General features: G+C 39.7%; 1 protein-coding gene across 1 annotated transcript; it reads left to right on the top strand.

Annotated features, from left to right (window-relative positions):
- Window positions 1-799: 799 nt before the first annotated feature.
- Window positions 800-19,046, top strand: LOC129378619 (heparan-sulfate 6-O-sulfotransferase 3-B-like). Its single transcript, XM_055058973.1, has 2 exons — window positions 800-1,919; window positions 17,648-19,046. Exons 1-2 carry the CDS (start codon window positions 1,378-1,380, stop codon window positions 18,405-18,407), a joined length of 1,302 nt encoding a protein of 433 aa, XP_054914948.1. The 5' UTR covers window positions 800-1,377; the 3' UTR covers window positions 18,408-19,046.
- The last annotated feature ends 179 nt before the right edge of the window (window positions 19,047-19,225 follow it).

Genomic DNA, 19,225 nt, shown 5'->3' with positions numbered 1-19,225 from the left:
AAAAAAAGAGTTAAATGAATAAAAATTCAGTTGACTTGCATATCATACACAAAATATTGCTAGTGCTTCCCAAAACAATTCCAAGATTCAAGAAAATTTCCCTACTCCTGCAAGCTTTTTTTCCCCAGACACTTCATTTCGTGTGTGTGTGTGTGTGTGTGTGTGTGTGTGTGTGTGTGTGTGTGTGTGTGTGTGTGTGTGTGATTAGAGGAGCCGTTGCGTCATGGACTCAACGGCTGGACAGATGACTGACGCAGATGTTGGGTCAAGCTGGCCAAATCCACGCCGACAATGGTACGAGTGGCAATTCAAAATAAAATGCAGACAAACACAACGTCGTCGATATGTCTGCCCCAAGTATTTTTACTTGCACAGAAAAATAAGCGCAAAATCGACCTACTTCAAACCCTTTAAAAGTTTTTTTCTTCTCGGATTTCACATTTTTAAATGTGCAGAAAGAAGTGTGAGAAAAAAATTGAATTTACTGAAGTTAAAAATGTGGACTTAATTCACTAGTCGGTGGTTAGTGAGACTGGGTTTTATTTATTGCATGTCACATTTTTTAATTTTCCCTTTTTTAAATCACAAAAACGTAAAATTGTATGAAAGTAATATTTCCTTTTCCTACTACTTTATTCTTTGTATATTGCTTTAGATACTAAATTTGTGGTTGTGATCTGACAAAATATGAAAAAGTTTAAATACTTATTTAAATAATTGTATTTCTTATTAACGCAGAATATAAATTAAAACCTATATAGAACCTAAATAAGCCATCTAAATCAACAAAGTGTGATTAGTAATATGCTTGAAGAAAAGCAGAACAAAGGGATTCGATCACCTTCAGTTTACCCTACAAGCAAATGTTGTGCCATTGTTTTTAATTTCTATTAACTGCAAAAAATATTTGTCATTAAAAAAAAAAATAATAGTAAGAAAATGTGTCTAAATAGGTTGACGTTTTATTTAGAAAGTCCAAACCGGAAGTGCCTGTGTTGCCTTTGGTGATCTTGACGCAGGAGCCACAAGCTCAGATACCAATCAGCAATTGGCAGGTCAGCCGAGCCCGGACGCTCTGAACGCGGGGATGAAGCGTTTCCCTCCCGGCTGCGCTGCGAAAGACTCCCGCTGACAGCTTGTCACTTTTTGAACGCCGAACATGCCCCGTTGGCTCCCGCTGCTTTAGTGACGGTGTGAAGTTTGCGGAGTGAGGTGTTCCGGTGCGGGACGAGGCCAGTGTTCCCTGTTGGGACCTCCGCTTCAGTTTCAGCTGAGTCCCGGCTGACCGTGCAGGATGAGACCGGGGCGGGAGGCGCGCGACTCGGGCATCACGTTCAGGTTTGTGCCGGCGGCGTGATTCAGACCCCCCCACACACCATGGAGGAGAAGTTCAGCAGACTCATTTTCATCCCCGTTGCTGCGGTCATTTTCCTAATGATCGGCTACCAGTATGTGTGCCCGGCGGACAGCAACACCTGCCGCTTCGGGAGAGACGAGAAGGGGCTCGTCCTGCAGCGCTCGCCGGCGTTCGACTCGCTTTCCGCGGAGCCGGAAGCGGACGAGGACCTCCCGGCCAAAATCACGTCCAAGTTCAACTTCACGGAGCGGGACCTGGACAGGCACGTCGACTTCAACATCCGAGGGGACGACGTGATGGTGTTCCTGCACATCCAGAAGACCGGCGGGACGACTTTCGGCCGGCACCTGGTGAAAAACATCCAGCTGGAGCAGCCGTGCGACTGCATGCCCGGCCAGCGGAAGTGCACCTGCCACCGGCCGGGCAAAGCCGAGTCGTGGCTCTTCTCCCGGTTCTCCACGGGCTGGAGCTGCGGCTTGCACGCCGACTGGACGGAGCTGACGAGCTGCGTGCCGGTTGTGATGAACAAGAAGGACAAGAAGAATGTCCAGAAGAACAAAAAGTGAGCGCACCACACTCCTTTGTTTCCTGATTAGCCAGGCGCACAAACAATGCAGCCAAATATGCAGACATTGATCTGTCCTATCAGTTTCTATTAATTCTTTAGGGAATTTAAAAAAAAAACTGTCAAACTATAATTTAATGTGAAATTGTGTTGCATTCATTCACTTTATCCCAGTGCAGACGGGTTTTTTTTTAGAGTTTTTTCACTTAAAAATAATATCACACTTTGACTTCCTAGTGTTTTTATTCACAATAAGAGTCAATTTCCGATTCTAAATTCAAACCGTTTTGACGTTTTTTTTATGGTGACTAGATGTTCAAATGAAGGGAGACAAAAGGGAAAGGAAATAAATAAAACAATAAGGAAGTGTTACTTTCCTTTGTTTAAATTGCAACTTTCTTAATGCAACGATGACTCAGCAAACAGAAAATTTAAAAAGAGGAAAAAAAGGCATTTGAGACAATGTAATAAAGAAGTTGTGTGCTCAATTTTATCCCACAAATACTTTACTAGACTGAATGTACATATTCAGATTTTCTTTATGTTATTAATGCAGTTATAGTCGTAGTTTGTGACGTAATTGGTAAGAGTTGTTGCTTTGCAGCAAGAAGGCCCTTCTGCATGGCGACTGCATGTTCTCTCTGGGTACTCTAGCTTCCTTTGACAGTCCAAAATCATCGCTTTTAGATCGATTGGTCTCTTGGTAATCGTGGAATGATTAAGTGAGTATGCAAAAATGGATGGATGGATAGATATATAAATGAGTAATTTAAAAAGTGTAAACAAAACACCCATCTGGTATGTGACGGACCTTTTCCCTCCTTTCATTTCTGCAATTAAATCTCACTTTTGTCAAAATGTCAAAAAACATTTTATGACATTCAGTCCACCAACATCAAGAGCCAACACAGCTACAGCAAACGTCTAAAAATAAATAAATGCATAAATATAATTCTCATCTTTAAACATGTCAAATCTAAAGGTAACATTGAGCAGATAAGGTTGTTTCTGTTTATGTTATTATTCAGCCTGAATCTTCCTTATATTAGTATTTACAACATATTGTTTTGAGGTACTTTGGACATAAAAAAATATCTCAATTTTTAGCATTTAAATTGAAAAAATCTGGGGTTTTTTCATGTTTTTGAATGCACTCACACATGTAGATGACAACAAAATGAAAAGGAAAAAAAAAAAAGAGAAAATGAAGCAATTGTCAACATTTGCCATTAAAACTATTGGATGAAAATGCAAAGCCACATCCTAACTCACTGTTTCATGTGAAATTAACTGTAGAAAATGTAAAAAAAAAAAAAATCCGTTGTGCAGGCATCTGATGGAAAAGTTGTTTCTGCCTGTTGAATTAAAAGTGAGCTAATGTTTTAAATTGGGGGTAAAATAGTTTTAAATTGTAAAAAACAAAAGTACACTGTGTCTTTGACTATACCAACATTATTTACCCCTATTGGCCACAAAAACCATCAGACGACTCCAAACAAAGTCACATAACAGGAAATTGGGTGTGCGATGCCTTATTTGGCAAGTGTAGCCGGGTAAAAAGATGATAAAGATGCGGCGTTAACGAGCGCAGCACACGTCAGCACCAGAGAGTCGCCTCTGTCGCGTTCGGGGCCCAGCCAAGAGGAAAAGGTCCGTTTCAGTTTCCTGTAATTACAGCAGCAACATGGCTAATCTTAAGAGAACAAATCACTTAAGCCGACAAGGTCCTCTGAGGTGCGTGGCTTGTGTGTTGGAAGCCAATTTGGCTTGCAGCTGGCCCCGAGAGCAAATCTCCATATGTTAGCAAGAGCACCGGCGTGTGTCAGCGAGACCAAGGAGGGCCTTAAAGAATCCTCAGGAATCCATTTACCGCCCTAAGTGGCAGCCGTCAGACTTAGTCTAACACTTGGAAATAGTTTTGAAGAGGTGTCTTGAAAATCAACAGCGTGGTGGGTGAGTCAACAACACTCCAGCCGTCACTTGTCCATTCAGTATAAATGTTGGACAAGAGGAAAACAGCAGTCATCAACCAACAGCACTGCTGGCCACCTCGGGATTAACGATGGAATCAAATGTGCATTTTATTCAGAGTCATGTTTCACAGAGCAAATAAGTGCTCGACTAACACATGTGGGTGTTGATAAGTGAATATTCCTCAAGTGGCAGCCTCTGTATAATGTGCGTTTATCAGCACAAAGTATTGTTACATATGGAAAAGGAGACATTTTTTTGCATATAATTGGAAATTATATTCCTGATTTTTCTGGAGATAAGTTGTTTTCTTGATGGTTTTCTCAAGAGAACTACTTCACTTTTAGGGTTTTTTTTTTGAGTTAAGGAGTTTTTCGAGGTAACAATTTCCCAAAAGTTTTCTCAAAACAAACTAATTTCCCGTTTTCTTGTGATAACGAGTTCAGATCCCACCGTTTTACTAGAGATAATGACTTTGTCGCCTGTTTTCTTGAGAAACGAAGTTATTTTTCTGTTTTTCTCGAGATAAATTAACTTCTCAATGGTTTTCTTGACATAACATCTTCATTTCCCAGCAGTTTTCCCAAGATAATGACTTAATTTCATTGGTTCAGAACCATCTAACACTTGGAAATAGTTTTTCTAACAGGCTTTTCCTTCAGGATTGCCTGATATTTCAGATGATCTGATGCTGTGAACGCCATAAGGAGTTCACAGGGCCAACTCCTCAGAGAGATTCAGCGGCTTCCTCAAGGACAATCTGTTTACTAGCACTTATAGTGATTCCTCCACTTACAATATGTCTGTTTTATAAAGGAGGGCGTCGAATTTGAGCCAAATGCATCATAACTCACTCGTTTCCCTGAGAAACTGCCAGGCGACCCGAGTCACAAATCTGTTGTTCGGAGTTTTGATTTCCCCGAGGATGATGCCCACTTGGTTTCCTGACTCTACAGCTTTAAAGACAGAAATGTCAAATAAACTATATATATATACATAACTCACATGAAAAATAACAATTCGTTGAAGGTTCCTGGTCTTTTAAGGTTAAGATTGCCTAGTAAGGGTCACATAGGGATGAGCTGTGCTCTCACCGGGCTCAGTCGGTACTGAAAGGCTCTTTTCCTGTCACTTCAAGGTCCATCATGGATTGTGACACAGACGTAGATGGCAGCGCGGGGAATTGAGCCGAGTTTGTGCACGAGTGTGCATGTCTGCAGTCGTCATATATATTTTTTTGTCTCCGTAATGCTTTTTTTGTTTGTTTGTTTGTTTTTTGTCTCGAGACAACTGTGAATTCACTCATCTTATTGCCACAGAGGTTCACATTTTGGCAACGACACGGTTTTCTCCAAGGATGCTTCACCTTCTACAGGTCGCATATAGCAAGAAGGATGCAGTCAGACATGAACGGGAAAGAGACCCATCACACTTGTCTTGAGGCTACACCCAGAAGGTTTTGATGCAGTTTTCAAAATGAGGCTTAGGGGATATCTATCAATCTAGATATATTGTATAATATAAAACTAATATGTAGTACTCAGTTGATTCCCTTGTTTCTTCCTGGTAAATTATTTACGCAACGTAAAGGGAAGAAGGCCAGTGAAAACTCAGGTCTTGGAAACCATCAAACATGAGTTGGGGTTCATGGATTTTCTGTCAAATTAAGGTTGTTTACCGTCACATCCAACTTTCTAAATTCATAATATTTATAAGTTGCAATGATTTCTTAGGGTTAAGCCCATTTATATTTTCTGGAGTACGAGCTGATTTTGCATATTTTAGAGCACCTGCCTTGTTCTCCATTATTTATCTCATCAATTCAACTTCTTCAACCATTACTGGAAAAATATCATTCATTTATGTAAATTGGAAAGACAGACTTAAGACACAAACAGCTCAATAAAATAAGTGGAGAAAAACTCAAATATTTGATTCGGGAACTTGTTCATTTGCTTTTTAAAATATTTTAACAAGCAATTTTAGCCTTTGACCCCATTAGCATTGCGAGCTGTAGCAGTAGCTTCTCCATGTCATTTCTAAACTGGAAATATTGGAAATATTTCTACCTTGAGTCTTTCAACCTATATATAAACCCTATATGGCAGACAGTTTTCTCCTTTTTGAGCTTTTAAACTAACTTACTAATTCATTCACTTTGTTTTTGCCTTGCTTGTTTTTACTCAAACTTTCCTCTGCTGCAAATGTTTTGCACAACTACACCAACTTCTATACTGTATTTTCTCCTTTCTGACACTGAAATATCTCTGTCCACACAATGCTACTCTAGTATTATCTGATTTAGCAGAATATTCACTGGCTTTTCTAATCACATGTAAAATGTATGAAGTTAAAACTCTTGATAAATGATCAATTTCAGTTCACGGACATCAAATTTGCTCCTCGCTTAATTCTTCACCATCTATCAACTAATGAAATATCTCAGAGGGGTTTTATGGGAGGATGATGCACAAATTCTTCACTACTCTCTTCATACTGCAGGCTGAATGTTAGGAGTACAAATTGTAGCACAGTATTGTCTGTCAGTGAACGCATCGTTGCGTTTCAGATCAGATTTTTGATATCAGACAGACATAAGTTGTTTAAATGCAAATTCTTAAAAAGTCTTAATTTCTTACACCTAAAATTGAGGCCGCAAAATGCAGGTGGCCTTAAATATCTAAAATGTAGTCACGGTGGCACTATTTAATCTCATTTATTGGAATAAGGATACCATTTATTTTCTATTTTTCTTTAATATTAAAAATGCTTGAAAGCTACAATATTTCAATGTGGCAAGAAAGCATAAACAGAATAAATCCGTCAAGGGATCTTTAGGCTTCCACCTGAACTAATCTTACCGCCATCACAGAAAAAAAATGAATATTTTGTACATTCGGTGTATGTTCCCGTTCCTGCTGGTCCGTTACACAGACACTCCATCTGTCTGCCTTAGAGATGCACTTTACAGTCACCTTGAAGTCACCTCTCTCCTACACATCCTTCCACCGCTAATGAAACCGTGAAAAACGCAGACAACTGCTCAATGTTACATAAGCGCTTCCACGCCTGCATTGGGAATGTTTCATGTTGCGTCTTTGACAGATATGTACGTTCTGATACGCAGAAATGACGACCAAGAACTGGAAAGGAACAAGCGCTGGTGAGCTCCCGAGTTAACAGGAGCTTGTTAGATGAATGCGGTTTGTGAATCTTGTTTACAGAGCACACAAACAAGCTGGCAAAGAGATTTGATTAAGAAATTTGTAACTAAATCTTCTTTAGCCGGTGTCTTCCTTTGCTCTTTCCTTTCTTTATCCAGTTATGAGTAAATCAACATGTACATCTATCCATCTTCATGACTTCTTTTCTTTTCCAACTTGTGAAAAAGCCCACAGAAGTATCTTTGAATGCTAATTGCTTTTGTAGGGCTTTTCTTTCAGCATGGGGTTACAGCACTCGCATCACAGCAGGTAATGTCATTGTAAGACCAGACGGTAAACCTGCTTCAGTCGCTGTTCTGCCCTGCTTAATCTCGACTCCAGGCCTCTAATGGGGCACTCAGAAAGTGCAACCTTGTAATGAACCTCATTATTTCTGATTTCGGCTTGTAGTTGTACTTTTAAAAAAGGTACTTAAGTTCCGAGCTATTCTTCTGGGAAGAATATAATGACTGGGGTGACAACAGCACTAAAAGGTTTCAGTTTTAAAATACAGAAGGATAATAAAATGATGATCCATCCTCTGTCACTGTCTTCCAGCAGGGCTCCTAATTAGATACCTGACTAACCTCAGCTGACTTAGATGTAGTCCTTCTGGCCACCTGGTACTTGTCTGCCGTTTTAGGAGTTGGAAGTACTAAATAAGCCCAAAAGCCTGCCAAAACACCCTCCAGAAACCCCAACAAGACTGGGTAACCTTAGCTCATGAACAATCAAAAGGACTGCAACTCAAAACTATAAGGAAACAATCCTCTTGCTCACCAGAGAGGATTTCACAGAGGCATCAGCCAGAGGTCTGTAAGTATCCCCTCACTCATCAGACCGGTTTACCTGGACATCTATGGAGTAGAAAAGAGTCCTAGTTGGGTTTAAGAGACCAAACTGTTTGAAGACTTTTCCCACACACACCAACCTGGCATGGCTCCACCAAAGGTGACATTCTAAGTCCTAAGAACCAGATTATGGTACCAGAAACTAGGATGGTCCAATCTCCACTATTGCCATCCAGCCACTTTACAAAACACCCAGCCTTCCTGGAGCAAGTGGCGGTCCCACTTGGAGACATAAATATAAAAAAATTGTAAAAATGACACTAGGCGAAACAAAAACACTCAATAATTGCCAACAACAAAACTTCTGGTGAATTCCCCATCAATTAAAGTGTAGATATCTAAAATTTTAACATTTTCTTTAGACAACAGCTGAAATTTCAATGAAATCATTTGCTAAGATATTGAAAAAAAATCTTCCAAACTTTGGATGGATATTATTTACCGGTCAGTTAGTTATTGTTCTTACTTCTAGTAACATTTTTATGATTTAAACAGTAATTGTCACAGTCAAAATGATCTTGTTATTTTGTGGATCAAAAGGGAAAAGTTGTATTTGCTATGACTTTTCAAGAACCTTTAGCTTAGAGGACAAGAAGACCACAATGACCTTCAGCAGCATTTTATTTGTTGAGCTTCTCTGAAATCAGTCATTGGTATGCGACAGATTTTTAAATCACTCTAAAGTCCTCACTATTTTAATTTTGCATAGACCCTTGGAATTATATTGTCTTGCAAGTTTTATTATCACCTTTCAACCTGAGAATTGGATTTTTAGGTAAAGGTGAACATGTAGATCTTTTTGAAAGTAGGCAGACGAAGATTAAAAAGATTCAGTGTTTTCTATGCGTTTGCACTCGTTTCCTCACACAACCCTGGCTTACGGGTGGATTCGGGGCAAATGACGTCAGCTTTTTGCTGATAAGGTGTTGACATTTGGTGTTCCTATTTGGACAGCGTATTAAAGCACCAGCTTGTTAGTGCCGTCTGTTGCAGCATCAAAAATTAATAAAAGAAAATGTTTACCATGTTTACTACACTTTATATGTGAAAACGTATAATTTATATGTTAATATGAAGGCATAAAAGTGTGCTAAATGCATTAATTTTTTCTGAATGAAATTACCAATAAACCACATTTGTATGAAATATCAACCCAATAAGGATTTATTGTATTTAGAGATTTGTTGGATAAACTTTTATTTCTAGAAAATGAAATACATTTAATAGAACATTGTGTATTTCTATTTTCCTCTAGCTAGCTTAAATGTCAGTTAGCTATACAATAAACAAGCAAACTTTATAAAAATAGGGATAACCTTACAGTACAAAAAACTCCAACAAAGTCATTCTTTTTCATCTTGGGAGTAAAATGAAATTTTTTGGAAAGTATGCCAAAACTTGCAAAAAAAGATAGGCAAATGTTTAAATTGTTAAACATGGCGGCGATAGTATGAATGAAGGAAGGAGAATATCTGACCATCAGTTTTAATCTTAAACTTAAGCAAACAGACCAAGAACAAAAACGCTTTGGGGCGGCCTAGTCAAACTCCAGAGTTACATCCGATTGTGATACTGCTGCACACTTTATGGCAGTTTTTAGTCATTTTAGTAATATACTTGCACAAAGGGCAATAATGGTGGCTTGGATGGCTTTTCCCCCCCAAGTAAACAAAATCAATTAAAAAGTGCTTTAAAACAAACTTTTAAAAAAATCAGAAGTAATTGAATATATAACAAATATCTGATCATAATTCTTAAAAAAAAATAAAAAAAATCTTGAATGGTCAAATGGAAATTAAATCTCATAGCAAACTCACCAGCTAGATGTAAAGTTGTGACATTTTACAGCTACTAGTGTGCAAGAGTAATCACTATTTGTGACCAAAAATAGATTTCACAAAAACATCAAATACTAAAGTCCCCTTTTGAAAATCTAATTTTAGTCACCTGAGGACAAAGGAACAAACAAAAACAAAGGAAGTAGGAAAAAATCCAATATGCCTTCAAATAAGAGAAAATGTAATAAAATACTGTAAGTGGATGGAAACCCCTTTTTATATAAAAATATAGCAGAATGACTTTTAACATGGGTATAATTTAGGAAGTCGGCATTTTAACTTTTCTGACCTTTTTTCTTGTTTATTTTCATGATGTAAACAAGAAATTAAGGGATGTTAAGCTCTCTCTTCAGAGTAAGGAATGAGAGTAGCTTATAACGATGACAGAAACGAGAATAAAAAAGTCGCAGATTGTCAGCCTTCTTGTGTGAATTGAATTTTTTAAAATCTTATTGAAAGTCGTATCCTACCATGAAATATGGGACAAAATTAAAGACACTGAACAAGAGAACCTCCTTGCAGCACACAGAGATGTCAGAGATATTCAGAGGATCTTAGTAATCTCAACACTTCTTGTCTGGATTAACGGCAGTCTAAGAAAGGTTTTCGAAGGAAGGGGGGGAGGAGGAACGACGAGTGCTAATCCAGGCGTCCGGATTTTCTCTTGAACTCGCGGACAGGGAATGAAGAACGTTTTGTGGATCAAACATCGCAGGCGACCAAATCTATAAAGATGTTCTATAAAGAAAATGAAGCAATTACCCTTAAAGTACACAGCACAGTTAGTTTTTATGTTTCGGGATTTTTGGGGTACGTCTCTATCAGTTCAACACAGTCCACTCAGATTGGAAAGAGCATCTGTTGATTATTCATTAGTGTTGGAGATTTGAAAACTGGATTTAGGTCTGGACTTCATCAAAATGCACTGATCAAAACCAAAGGTTCTCAGACTTTTCATACTGTAGAGCACAAGCGTAAAGTAATAGAGGACCATTATGTTCTTGTGTTTTTTTTTTACACGCAAATACTTTGTGGCAAACTTAATTATTGTAGGGTTAAAGATTTTTGCCTTGATTGAAAAAAGGTCTTTTTTTTCTATTATGCTGGTTATAATACTGTGCAGTATCCAACCTTTTTCATTCAAGAATGTGTGAATTCCACATTAAAAAGCAAATCTTAAAAAATGTTTTCAAAAAGTGTCCATTTGCAGTAACTTTTATCCTCTTAATAGTTTGTTGATGTAATGTTACAAAATGAGAAGATGCTTAAGGGACATACAAATATTTTTGAGGCACTGGTTTTACTTTCATTTACTGAGGTGAAATACTTAGGAATATGAAAATATGACGAGGGAAAGTGGGAAATGCACATAGAGAAGGTGTGAAAGGTGTTAATCAGTGATAGAAGCAGCATTCACACACTTCAAATCAGCCTTTCTGCAGTTTGTGTGGGTAGATGTGACCTTTGCAGTGTACAGTCTCCCGTTCATTCCTCCTATATCGACATGAACCGCGAGCATCAGCTGACACCTCACCAAACCGTAAAAGATTAAGCTATCAAGCAAAGGTTGAAGCTAAGTCGCAGAAGCGCGTGAAGCTTCACGCGGCCGATTGCTTTTAGCGGGGGGTGTCTTCGGCGCTACGCATCCCGTGGGCGTGCTTTTCGACAACCAAACGAAAAAGGAAGATCATTGCGAAGATTTTCAGTCGCCTGGTTTTCAGCTTAAAAAAAAAAAAAGGAGAAAGACTTAGGTTGCCCAGACGTCATGTCTTTCTGGAGGTGTTCCTTTCTTGGGTTCCTCCGCTTTTTCACGCCAGCATCCCCGGGGCGTTTGCTTTTATGGCCTGAAATAGCATCTCGTTTATGGGACCGGCAAGGACCGCCGTGCGGCTTCAGTCCCCTTTCTCATCAGCCCTCTCCCAATAAATCTGGATCTCTCTACAAGTTACCACGCAGTGCTTCCTGCTGACATTTCACACAGCTGGGTTATGTTTTATAAAAAGAAAGTGTGCTATTGATTAAGGATAAAAGGAAGGCGGATATGGTGTTGTTTCATATGTGTGTGTTGGTTTGTCAGTAAGCCTGCTGTGCACAGATGGGGTCGGGGATCGTTCTGCCTGTACTTGTCACAGGAAAATTAAATTACTCCATTAGGGAAATTAGACAAGTGAAAATGGATCTCGCTTGACCTGTTGGTCTGAAGACTGATGCCAGAAGACCTCATCTGTCTCTGTGTGGTTCAGAAGCAACGGTCAGGGAGAACGTTTTTGACTTTCTGAAATTATTCTGAAGTATTTGGAGTCTTTTCTGGCAGAAGATTTACCATCTGCAATAGCCTTAATAAGGCATCATACTTTATACTACAGAATGAATGAGAGAAATAAGCAGAAGTGCAGCATATTGAAGAATCCGAGCAATAAAGTCATTTCTGATCATTTCTCAGCTGTGAGGTAATAAAATCTAACTAAAATCAGTCAATATATTTCAAGCTGAACTCGACCTGCTCGTTTCACGGCTCTGTGTCGGCATTGGGACCGACGACCAATCTGCTCATGTGGGCCTAGTTTATCCCACCACAGAAATATTTCTGTTTTTAATGGACCTAGTTCATGAAGGCATCTTACATGTAAAGGAAATGGTCGCAAGGGAAACAAAGCATTTTATTGTTTAACGCTCTGGCTATCTCAGTCTGGGCTTTGAGGTGCACAAACATGGCAGATTACTGATTGAAAGAGCTTGGAAAGTGGATGCTTGATGCACAGAACTCATTGAATAAGGATGAGGTTGAGTCATTGCAATTAAGTTATTTTTGAGAATTCCTCCAAACCCCCCCAAGCGAGAAGAAACATGACGTGTTTCTATGCATTTCAAAGGCCAAAATAAATCGGATTGTTGTCGATCCACGTAGTTTTTTGTGCGGACTGCGTCTTCGCCAGTATAAATAGTTTCCATCAAGGCTTTTATCGTGAGCCTGATGGTGTCCTTGATGGCAGTGAGTGAATTAACAAGGCAGATATTGATCTGCTGCTGTGAGTTTCCTCTGTAGCTTTTTTCTTTTTTTTCTTTTCTGGTGATTTAGAAAGCGAGGGAGAGACAATCAGCGAGAGTCGGAGAGAAAGCGATCGATAGTGTTTGCAGCTTTGCTGTGTGGAGAAAGGTGACGGGCTACTGACGAGGCGTTCGATGGATCGCTAGCAAAATGCGACCAGTTGATTTAACCTTGCGTTTGGGAACGCTTGGGCATGATCTCACTGACAGTGATGCTTTGACAGACTATGCACTCTGTGACAGCAGCTCCGCTGTCTGCTTACGTTCAAGCAAGTCTTGCTTGGAAGGTCGATTTCAGAGGTTTCTAAAAATGCATGCTCAGCGCTATCCCATCATGGTGTTGAGCAGAAGCTAATGCTGAAGCGCTAAAAGCAACCATGCTGATGAAGGTTTTGCAAACTTCAGCTTCCATGATAAAGCTCATACTAAACAACTAAGGGCAACAACTTAACTCAATCCTGATTCTAAAGCACTAGAAAAAGTCATCTCCATTTTGATAAGAACAAACAAAAGGAACTTTTGTTCCATGGAGCAAAGAATAAAAACTAGACAATGAAGCATCTGCAAAGACAACACTTTGCTTTCGGTGTCGCATAATGAGACTTTGGTCTCTTTGGTTCCTCTGACACTGAAAACCAGCTGGGAAGATGGATTCAATTAGATATCAGGATGTTCTAGGTGAAAATGTCATGATTATTGAATTTTGAACAATAATCCCAAACGTAACCCAAACTTTCAAAAGCATAGAGAAGTTCTGGAAGAACTTCCATCATAGATTAACTTCATTGAAAAATGTTTATATTATATATAAAAATAAGTGGTTTCAGGAAACAAATTCAATCCAATGACAAAACCTTAATCCAGCATGGTTGGCTGTTAGTCCCAATCTGTAAGAGGAAGCCTGAGGAAAGCCCCCGATTTTCTATGATACATAAGATAAAATGCTCGATCAAAGGGGGCATCTTGGGTAACCCCAGCCTTGCATCCAAGAGGAATTACTCTTGACCTTCCTAATATGACCCCGCCTCTGTCCCTGACAACAGTAACTAGAGTGCTTTGACATTTGCTGCTCTTTGTCAATAGGTCACGATGAAAGCGAAGAAGCAAAAAGGCAGGTTTGCATGGACACTTATTGATCGACCTGTCTTGTGGTTTAGCTGTTGCAGATAGCTGATAGGCAGAGGGGGAGGGGAAAAAAGCGAACTGTTCTCATGGAAGCACAACAAAGGCCTCTTCATGTTGGCCCATCCATCCATCCATCGCTTTCCCATCTATTCCACTAGTATGGCAAAGTAATTCACTTAGTTCCCACTGTGGGCTGCTATTATCTATGGGTGGTGTGTCTGTCAGAGGGTGCGTGTTGTACCATGCTATCATCACATCACTCGCTTAAGTATATATCACTGCTGATTGATATCTTCTGTCTGGCTCTAATTGCTAAATTGTCGACCTTTGAAGCTGCTTGGCTCTGTGCTCTTGACTCGGTATCTTTGCTGCTTTCTCGATCACGTTTCTGCGAAGCCGTGAAGTGAAATCATTAGATGTACACGACTAATGATCTCTTTACATCTAATACGCAGCAGATTGAGAATGAAGGCTTAAACTGATGACACTCATTGCATATTAATGCAGTGCATCACTGTAGAGTCTAAAATTGCAGGGCTTCATTAACAGCAAGTCTGAGTGCATTACCCCAAAGAAATGGAATTGTTTTCCTCTTTTGCAACCCACAGTACTTTAATTTTGTTTTGTGGTGTCAGAGTACAAAATCTGCACCACACTTTTCTCATTTGGTTTTTTTTTTTAAAGTAAGAAAATGTACATTGTATTCCTTTCTGCTTTATGTACATAAAAACCTATTAAGACAAACAGGGAATCAGAGAAACCTGCACCTTTCAGACAAACTGGCAGACATAAAGCCAGTCAATGAATTACTAACCAAGAAAAAATGAACAAGAGGGATGATAGGGAATCTAGAGCAGATGTTCTGATGGGAGTGGAAATCAGGTAATGTGGAAAGGTGGCAACACCTTTGGGACTTCTGCTGTAGAAGAAAAATTGACGTCCTAAATAAGGAAAGGCATTGGAGACATTGTAAAGGAGTGAATTCTTATGATTAAAGATGTTTTATAACCAATAGTAATAACAATAGGCAACAAAACCATTAATATCATGATCAATTAAAACAAAATCAATCATTTCCATGTGTATGATTATTTATTCGTCTTGCTCTCTTTCTACCAAACTGGATGAGAAAAGCTCCAGTCTGGTGTCCTGGTCTCAACTGGTACTTTTTTTGAAGGCCAGTTTTGCTTACAGAGACTTCAGCATCCATTTTATTTATTATTTTGTTTATTTAGTTTGGATACTTAAAAAGTTTGTTTGAAACTAAGAGTTTATTTCCCTTCAAGGGGGTCTGCTTGCGTTATTATGCTATTGCCATTAAATTACTTGAAAATTATCTCAAATTAGCCATAACATTTATTGCAATAATTTCTGGGACAACTTATTGTCCAGCATAATGTGTTATCATGACTAGTAATGGTTTTAGTTCCGTTTACCTTTTTCATTCTTCTTTTTTAAAGTAATAGCCTTAAATTCAGTGCAGTAATGCCATCTGGTGGTGGAAACAAAGCATGACAAGTACATGCCGATTAAAACAAAACCGACTATTTTCACAACAACAATGTGTATGTGGATTTTTATACCACAACGTTGGGAAACTGTTTTCTACAACAAGACTCCTGCTCATTTTATTTGGGAGAGAGCAAACGAGAACATTTTATGCAGATAACAGGAAGGCTAAAAAGGAAACTGAATACAAAAAACAAAATCAGCTTTAGACAGATTTAGCAGAAGGATTTTGGTGCATAATTCAGTCTAAAACAGCCTGAATTTTTGTTAACTCAATGGTAAAGTAATTCAACAAGTGCTTTTTTGCAGTGTTGTGGTCTAAGATAAAATGGTGTAATTACCTGAACTGTTTTTCTGATTTAAAATGTGGACTGAAAAATAAAGTTCAGTCAAATGCACAGCTTCAGGGCATTCATGGCAAACAGAGGTCTGAGTCCTGCTCTGGGGACGTTTTCCAGCTTTGCTGACAAAAACTGGAACTCAACCAGTTCCCAAGGTGAAATGTGCCAGTGTTTGTCTTGGCCCAACAACAGCAGTCCAAACTCAGCTTCACACACACGGGCTCATGAACGAGATGTCCAAAACAGTCCACTGGGTTTTTCCAACAAGCAACGAAATGCAACGTAGCACCTCCTAAAATGTATTCCCTCCACAAACCTCATTCTGCAAAAGGCAGCGCACTTTTTTTTTTATTGTGTAGCGAACGAAAACATTAAAAAACCCCTAATGAATCAAAACAAAGATCTGTCTGAATTGTCCAGCAAATGGAACGTATTTGTAGAAACTGTAAAAGATTTAAAAATGGCCAAACAACAATAAATAAAAAAAGTCGTTTGGGGCACAACTGATGACTGATTGACCACAATTCAGCAGACGTAATATATAATCCAGATGAATGTAAAAAAAAAAAAAAAAGTTTAGCTGGTGATCCTTGTACGGCGTCCTATACGTAATGGAATTCAACTTGTTAAATTGCGGATTTTTTTCACAGATAGATTTTTCAGATGAGCTCTTTGTGTTGTTCACTGAAGGTTTGAAGGTATTAAACTGCGGAGTAAAAATAAGACGTAAAAAAAAAATGTCCGGCTTTCGCTTTCAGCTTTTATATATATTTTTTCTTCTTCCCAACGTGACGTCGGGTCACAGTGATCTGCGCGCACTGGATGATCATATTCAATTTAGCTTTTATCTATGTCGCTTTCCTTCAGCAAAAAAAAAAAAAAAAAAGAAGAAGAAGCAGCTAAATTATTGAATGTTCTCCAGCCCACCCCTACCTTGCTTATTCAAGCGCATCACTTTTATGGTAGTTATCAGCGAATCAATAGATAAAAGAGGAAAATAAATAAATAAAAGCAGCGTTTGTCAGCTGAATGGTTCCCTCGCAGCTAGGTTACAGCAATTTTTAAAGTGCTGTTTGTGGCAGATCGGAGTGATTCAAAACCAGAAAAGGAAAAGAAAACTCATTACTGGTGGTAGGAAGGGGCAAATTGATGTGACAAAAACAAGAATAATTCCACATTTGTAGGATATTAAATTGTATGCACGCTTGGCTTGCGTTTGTTTCTGTGTCATTATTCTCCAACATCCTCAGACGCACTCTGTAATGTTTTTTCATTTAAACCCTAATCAGAATTTCGGTGCAGTCCTTGTGCTCTCACCTCTGAGGTATTTCTTCCCACTCATGTTTCTTTTTTTTTTTTTTCAAACTGCAGCAGGATATGAGAAATTTAATGTATAGTTTCATCCTCCTTCGCTCTGCTGAAATGTGTCTGGCAGTGTTTTGTTTTTTTCCCCCTCAGACATTTTTCATCAACCTCAGGATTGCACTGCACACATAGAAATTGCCTCCTTTTAATACTGTGCGCTGATGTCATTTGAAATTTGATGGAAATGAAGAACGCAGCCTTGCAAAGGTTAACAAATAGAAGCGAAATCCAATGTAATGAGCAGCCTTCAGAAGTCGGCTAATTTGGAACAACACTGACGTCCTACAAAAACGCAACAAAAACCTCCCAGATTGGACAGAACAAATTGATTACACAATATGATCAGCAGGTGGGATGTCTATTAATGTGGCGAAAGTCATGAGTTGAGTCTCCAGTAACAGGTAACCCGAGTGGCAAACCGAAGGTACTGAATTCATCCATGTGTACTTATCTTGTGCGTCTCTATCTTTACAGGAATTTCTACTACATCACTATGCTGCGTGATCCGGTGTCCCGCTACCTCAGCGAGTGGAAGCACGTGCAGCGTGGGGCTACTTGGAAAACAGCCCTCCACATGTGTGATGGCCGCCCTCCCACTCAGGATGAGCTTCCCGCCTGCTACAGCGGGGAAGACTGGACTGGTGTGCCCCTCACGGACTTCATGAACTGTCCCTCGAATTTGGCCAACAACCGTCAGGTGCGCATGCTGGCCGACCTAAGTTTGGTGGGGTGCTACAACATGTCCTCCATGAGTGAGCTGGAGCGAGGCCGCGTGCTGCTCGCCAGCGCCAAGGCGAACCTGCGCAACATGGCCTTCTTCGGCTTGACGGAGTTCCAGCGTAAGACGCAGTATCTGTTCGAGAGGACTTTCGGGCTTCGCTTCATCCGGGCCTTCACCCAGATCAACAGCACGCGCGCCGCGAGCGTGGGGATAAGTGAGAAGGTGCGGTGGCGCATCGAGGGGCTCAACGCCTTGGACGTAGAGCTGTACGAGTACGCCAAAGAGCTGTTCCTGCGCCGCTACCAGGATAACCGGCAGAGGCAGCACCAGGAAGAACGGCTCAGGAGGCGGCAGGAGAGGCAGCAGAGGCAGCGGCTGCACAGGAACTATCTGGTGGAGCTGCTAAGACTGGGAGGTGGAGGAGCGGAGGAAGAGGAAGAAGGGGAGGAGGTGAAAGTGCTAGAGGAGGTAGTCACCACCGAGGATTACAGTAGCCAGGTGGTGCGATGGTGAGGAGCCGGAACATTACAGTACTGACTGACCGCGGATGAATTTCATCGCTTCCTGTGACTCAGCCGGGACCTCTCACCCTTCACAGGCTTATAGCGCTATGTCAGACTGCCGAAAGGTGTCTTAATATTTACGATGGATGTATTTGCTATAGCAACATGAACATTTTGTATATATATTTTTTTTTTTTTTCTTCTTTTTTTCTTATGGCTAATCTTTTGGCACTGCAATTGTGGAAAATGTGTTTATTTATTCATTTGCAAGTGCTTTGAATGTTCTCAAGGTGGTGAAAATACGCCTCAAGTTGCGCAATAAAAGAAAAATACAAGGATATGAAAATATGTATAATATAAGAGAGGCCAATTTATTACAGTTCCTAAATAATGACTGCGTCCTTGACGTCCTGTTTGTTATTTAGCTCCATGTTGAAATCTTGTGACTCTGTGGTGTTTGGCTTTATAAGAGTATCAAAGCACAAACTTGGCAAACAGCAGCGTTGTTTTCTTCTTTCTGACTGCACTGATGAAACCAACTGTTACAAATGAACCAATAAAACTGGTGTAACAAGTTAATTACATTTTATTTGACTAGATTCTTAAGAATTTTTCAGAGAAGTGACACAAATTTAACAGCTATTATGCACGTTTCCCCACACGGTTGGAAAAAGACTACAGAAGTAGAAAATAAAGAGTGTAATAGTAGGAAGAATTTAATCCCAGGCTTTATTCCTGTTCTTCTTTGTCTAAAAGATTTACTTTCATCTGAACTTTCTTTCCTTGCCTTCATCTTTGTGTCCTTCCTTCCTATGTTTGGGGCATTCC

Source organism: Poeciliopsis prolifica, unplaced genomic scaffold (assembly GCF_027474105.1).
Source record: "Poeciliopsis prolifica strain line A6 unplaced genomic scaffold, Auburn_PproV2 SCAFFOLD053, whole genome shotgun sequence".
NCBI lineage: Eukaryota > Metazoa > Chordata > Actinopteri > Cyprinodontiformes > Poeciliidae > Poeciliopsis > Poeciliopsis prolifica.
Note: the sequence above shows the minus strand (reverse complement) of the source record. Positions and strands in the feature narration are given on the sequence as shown.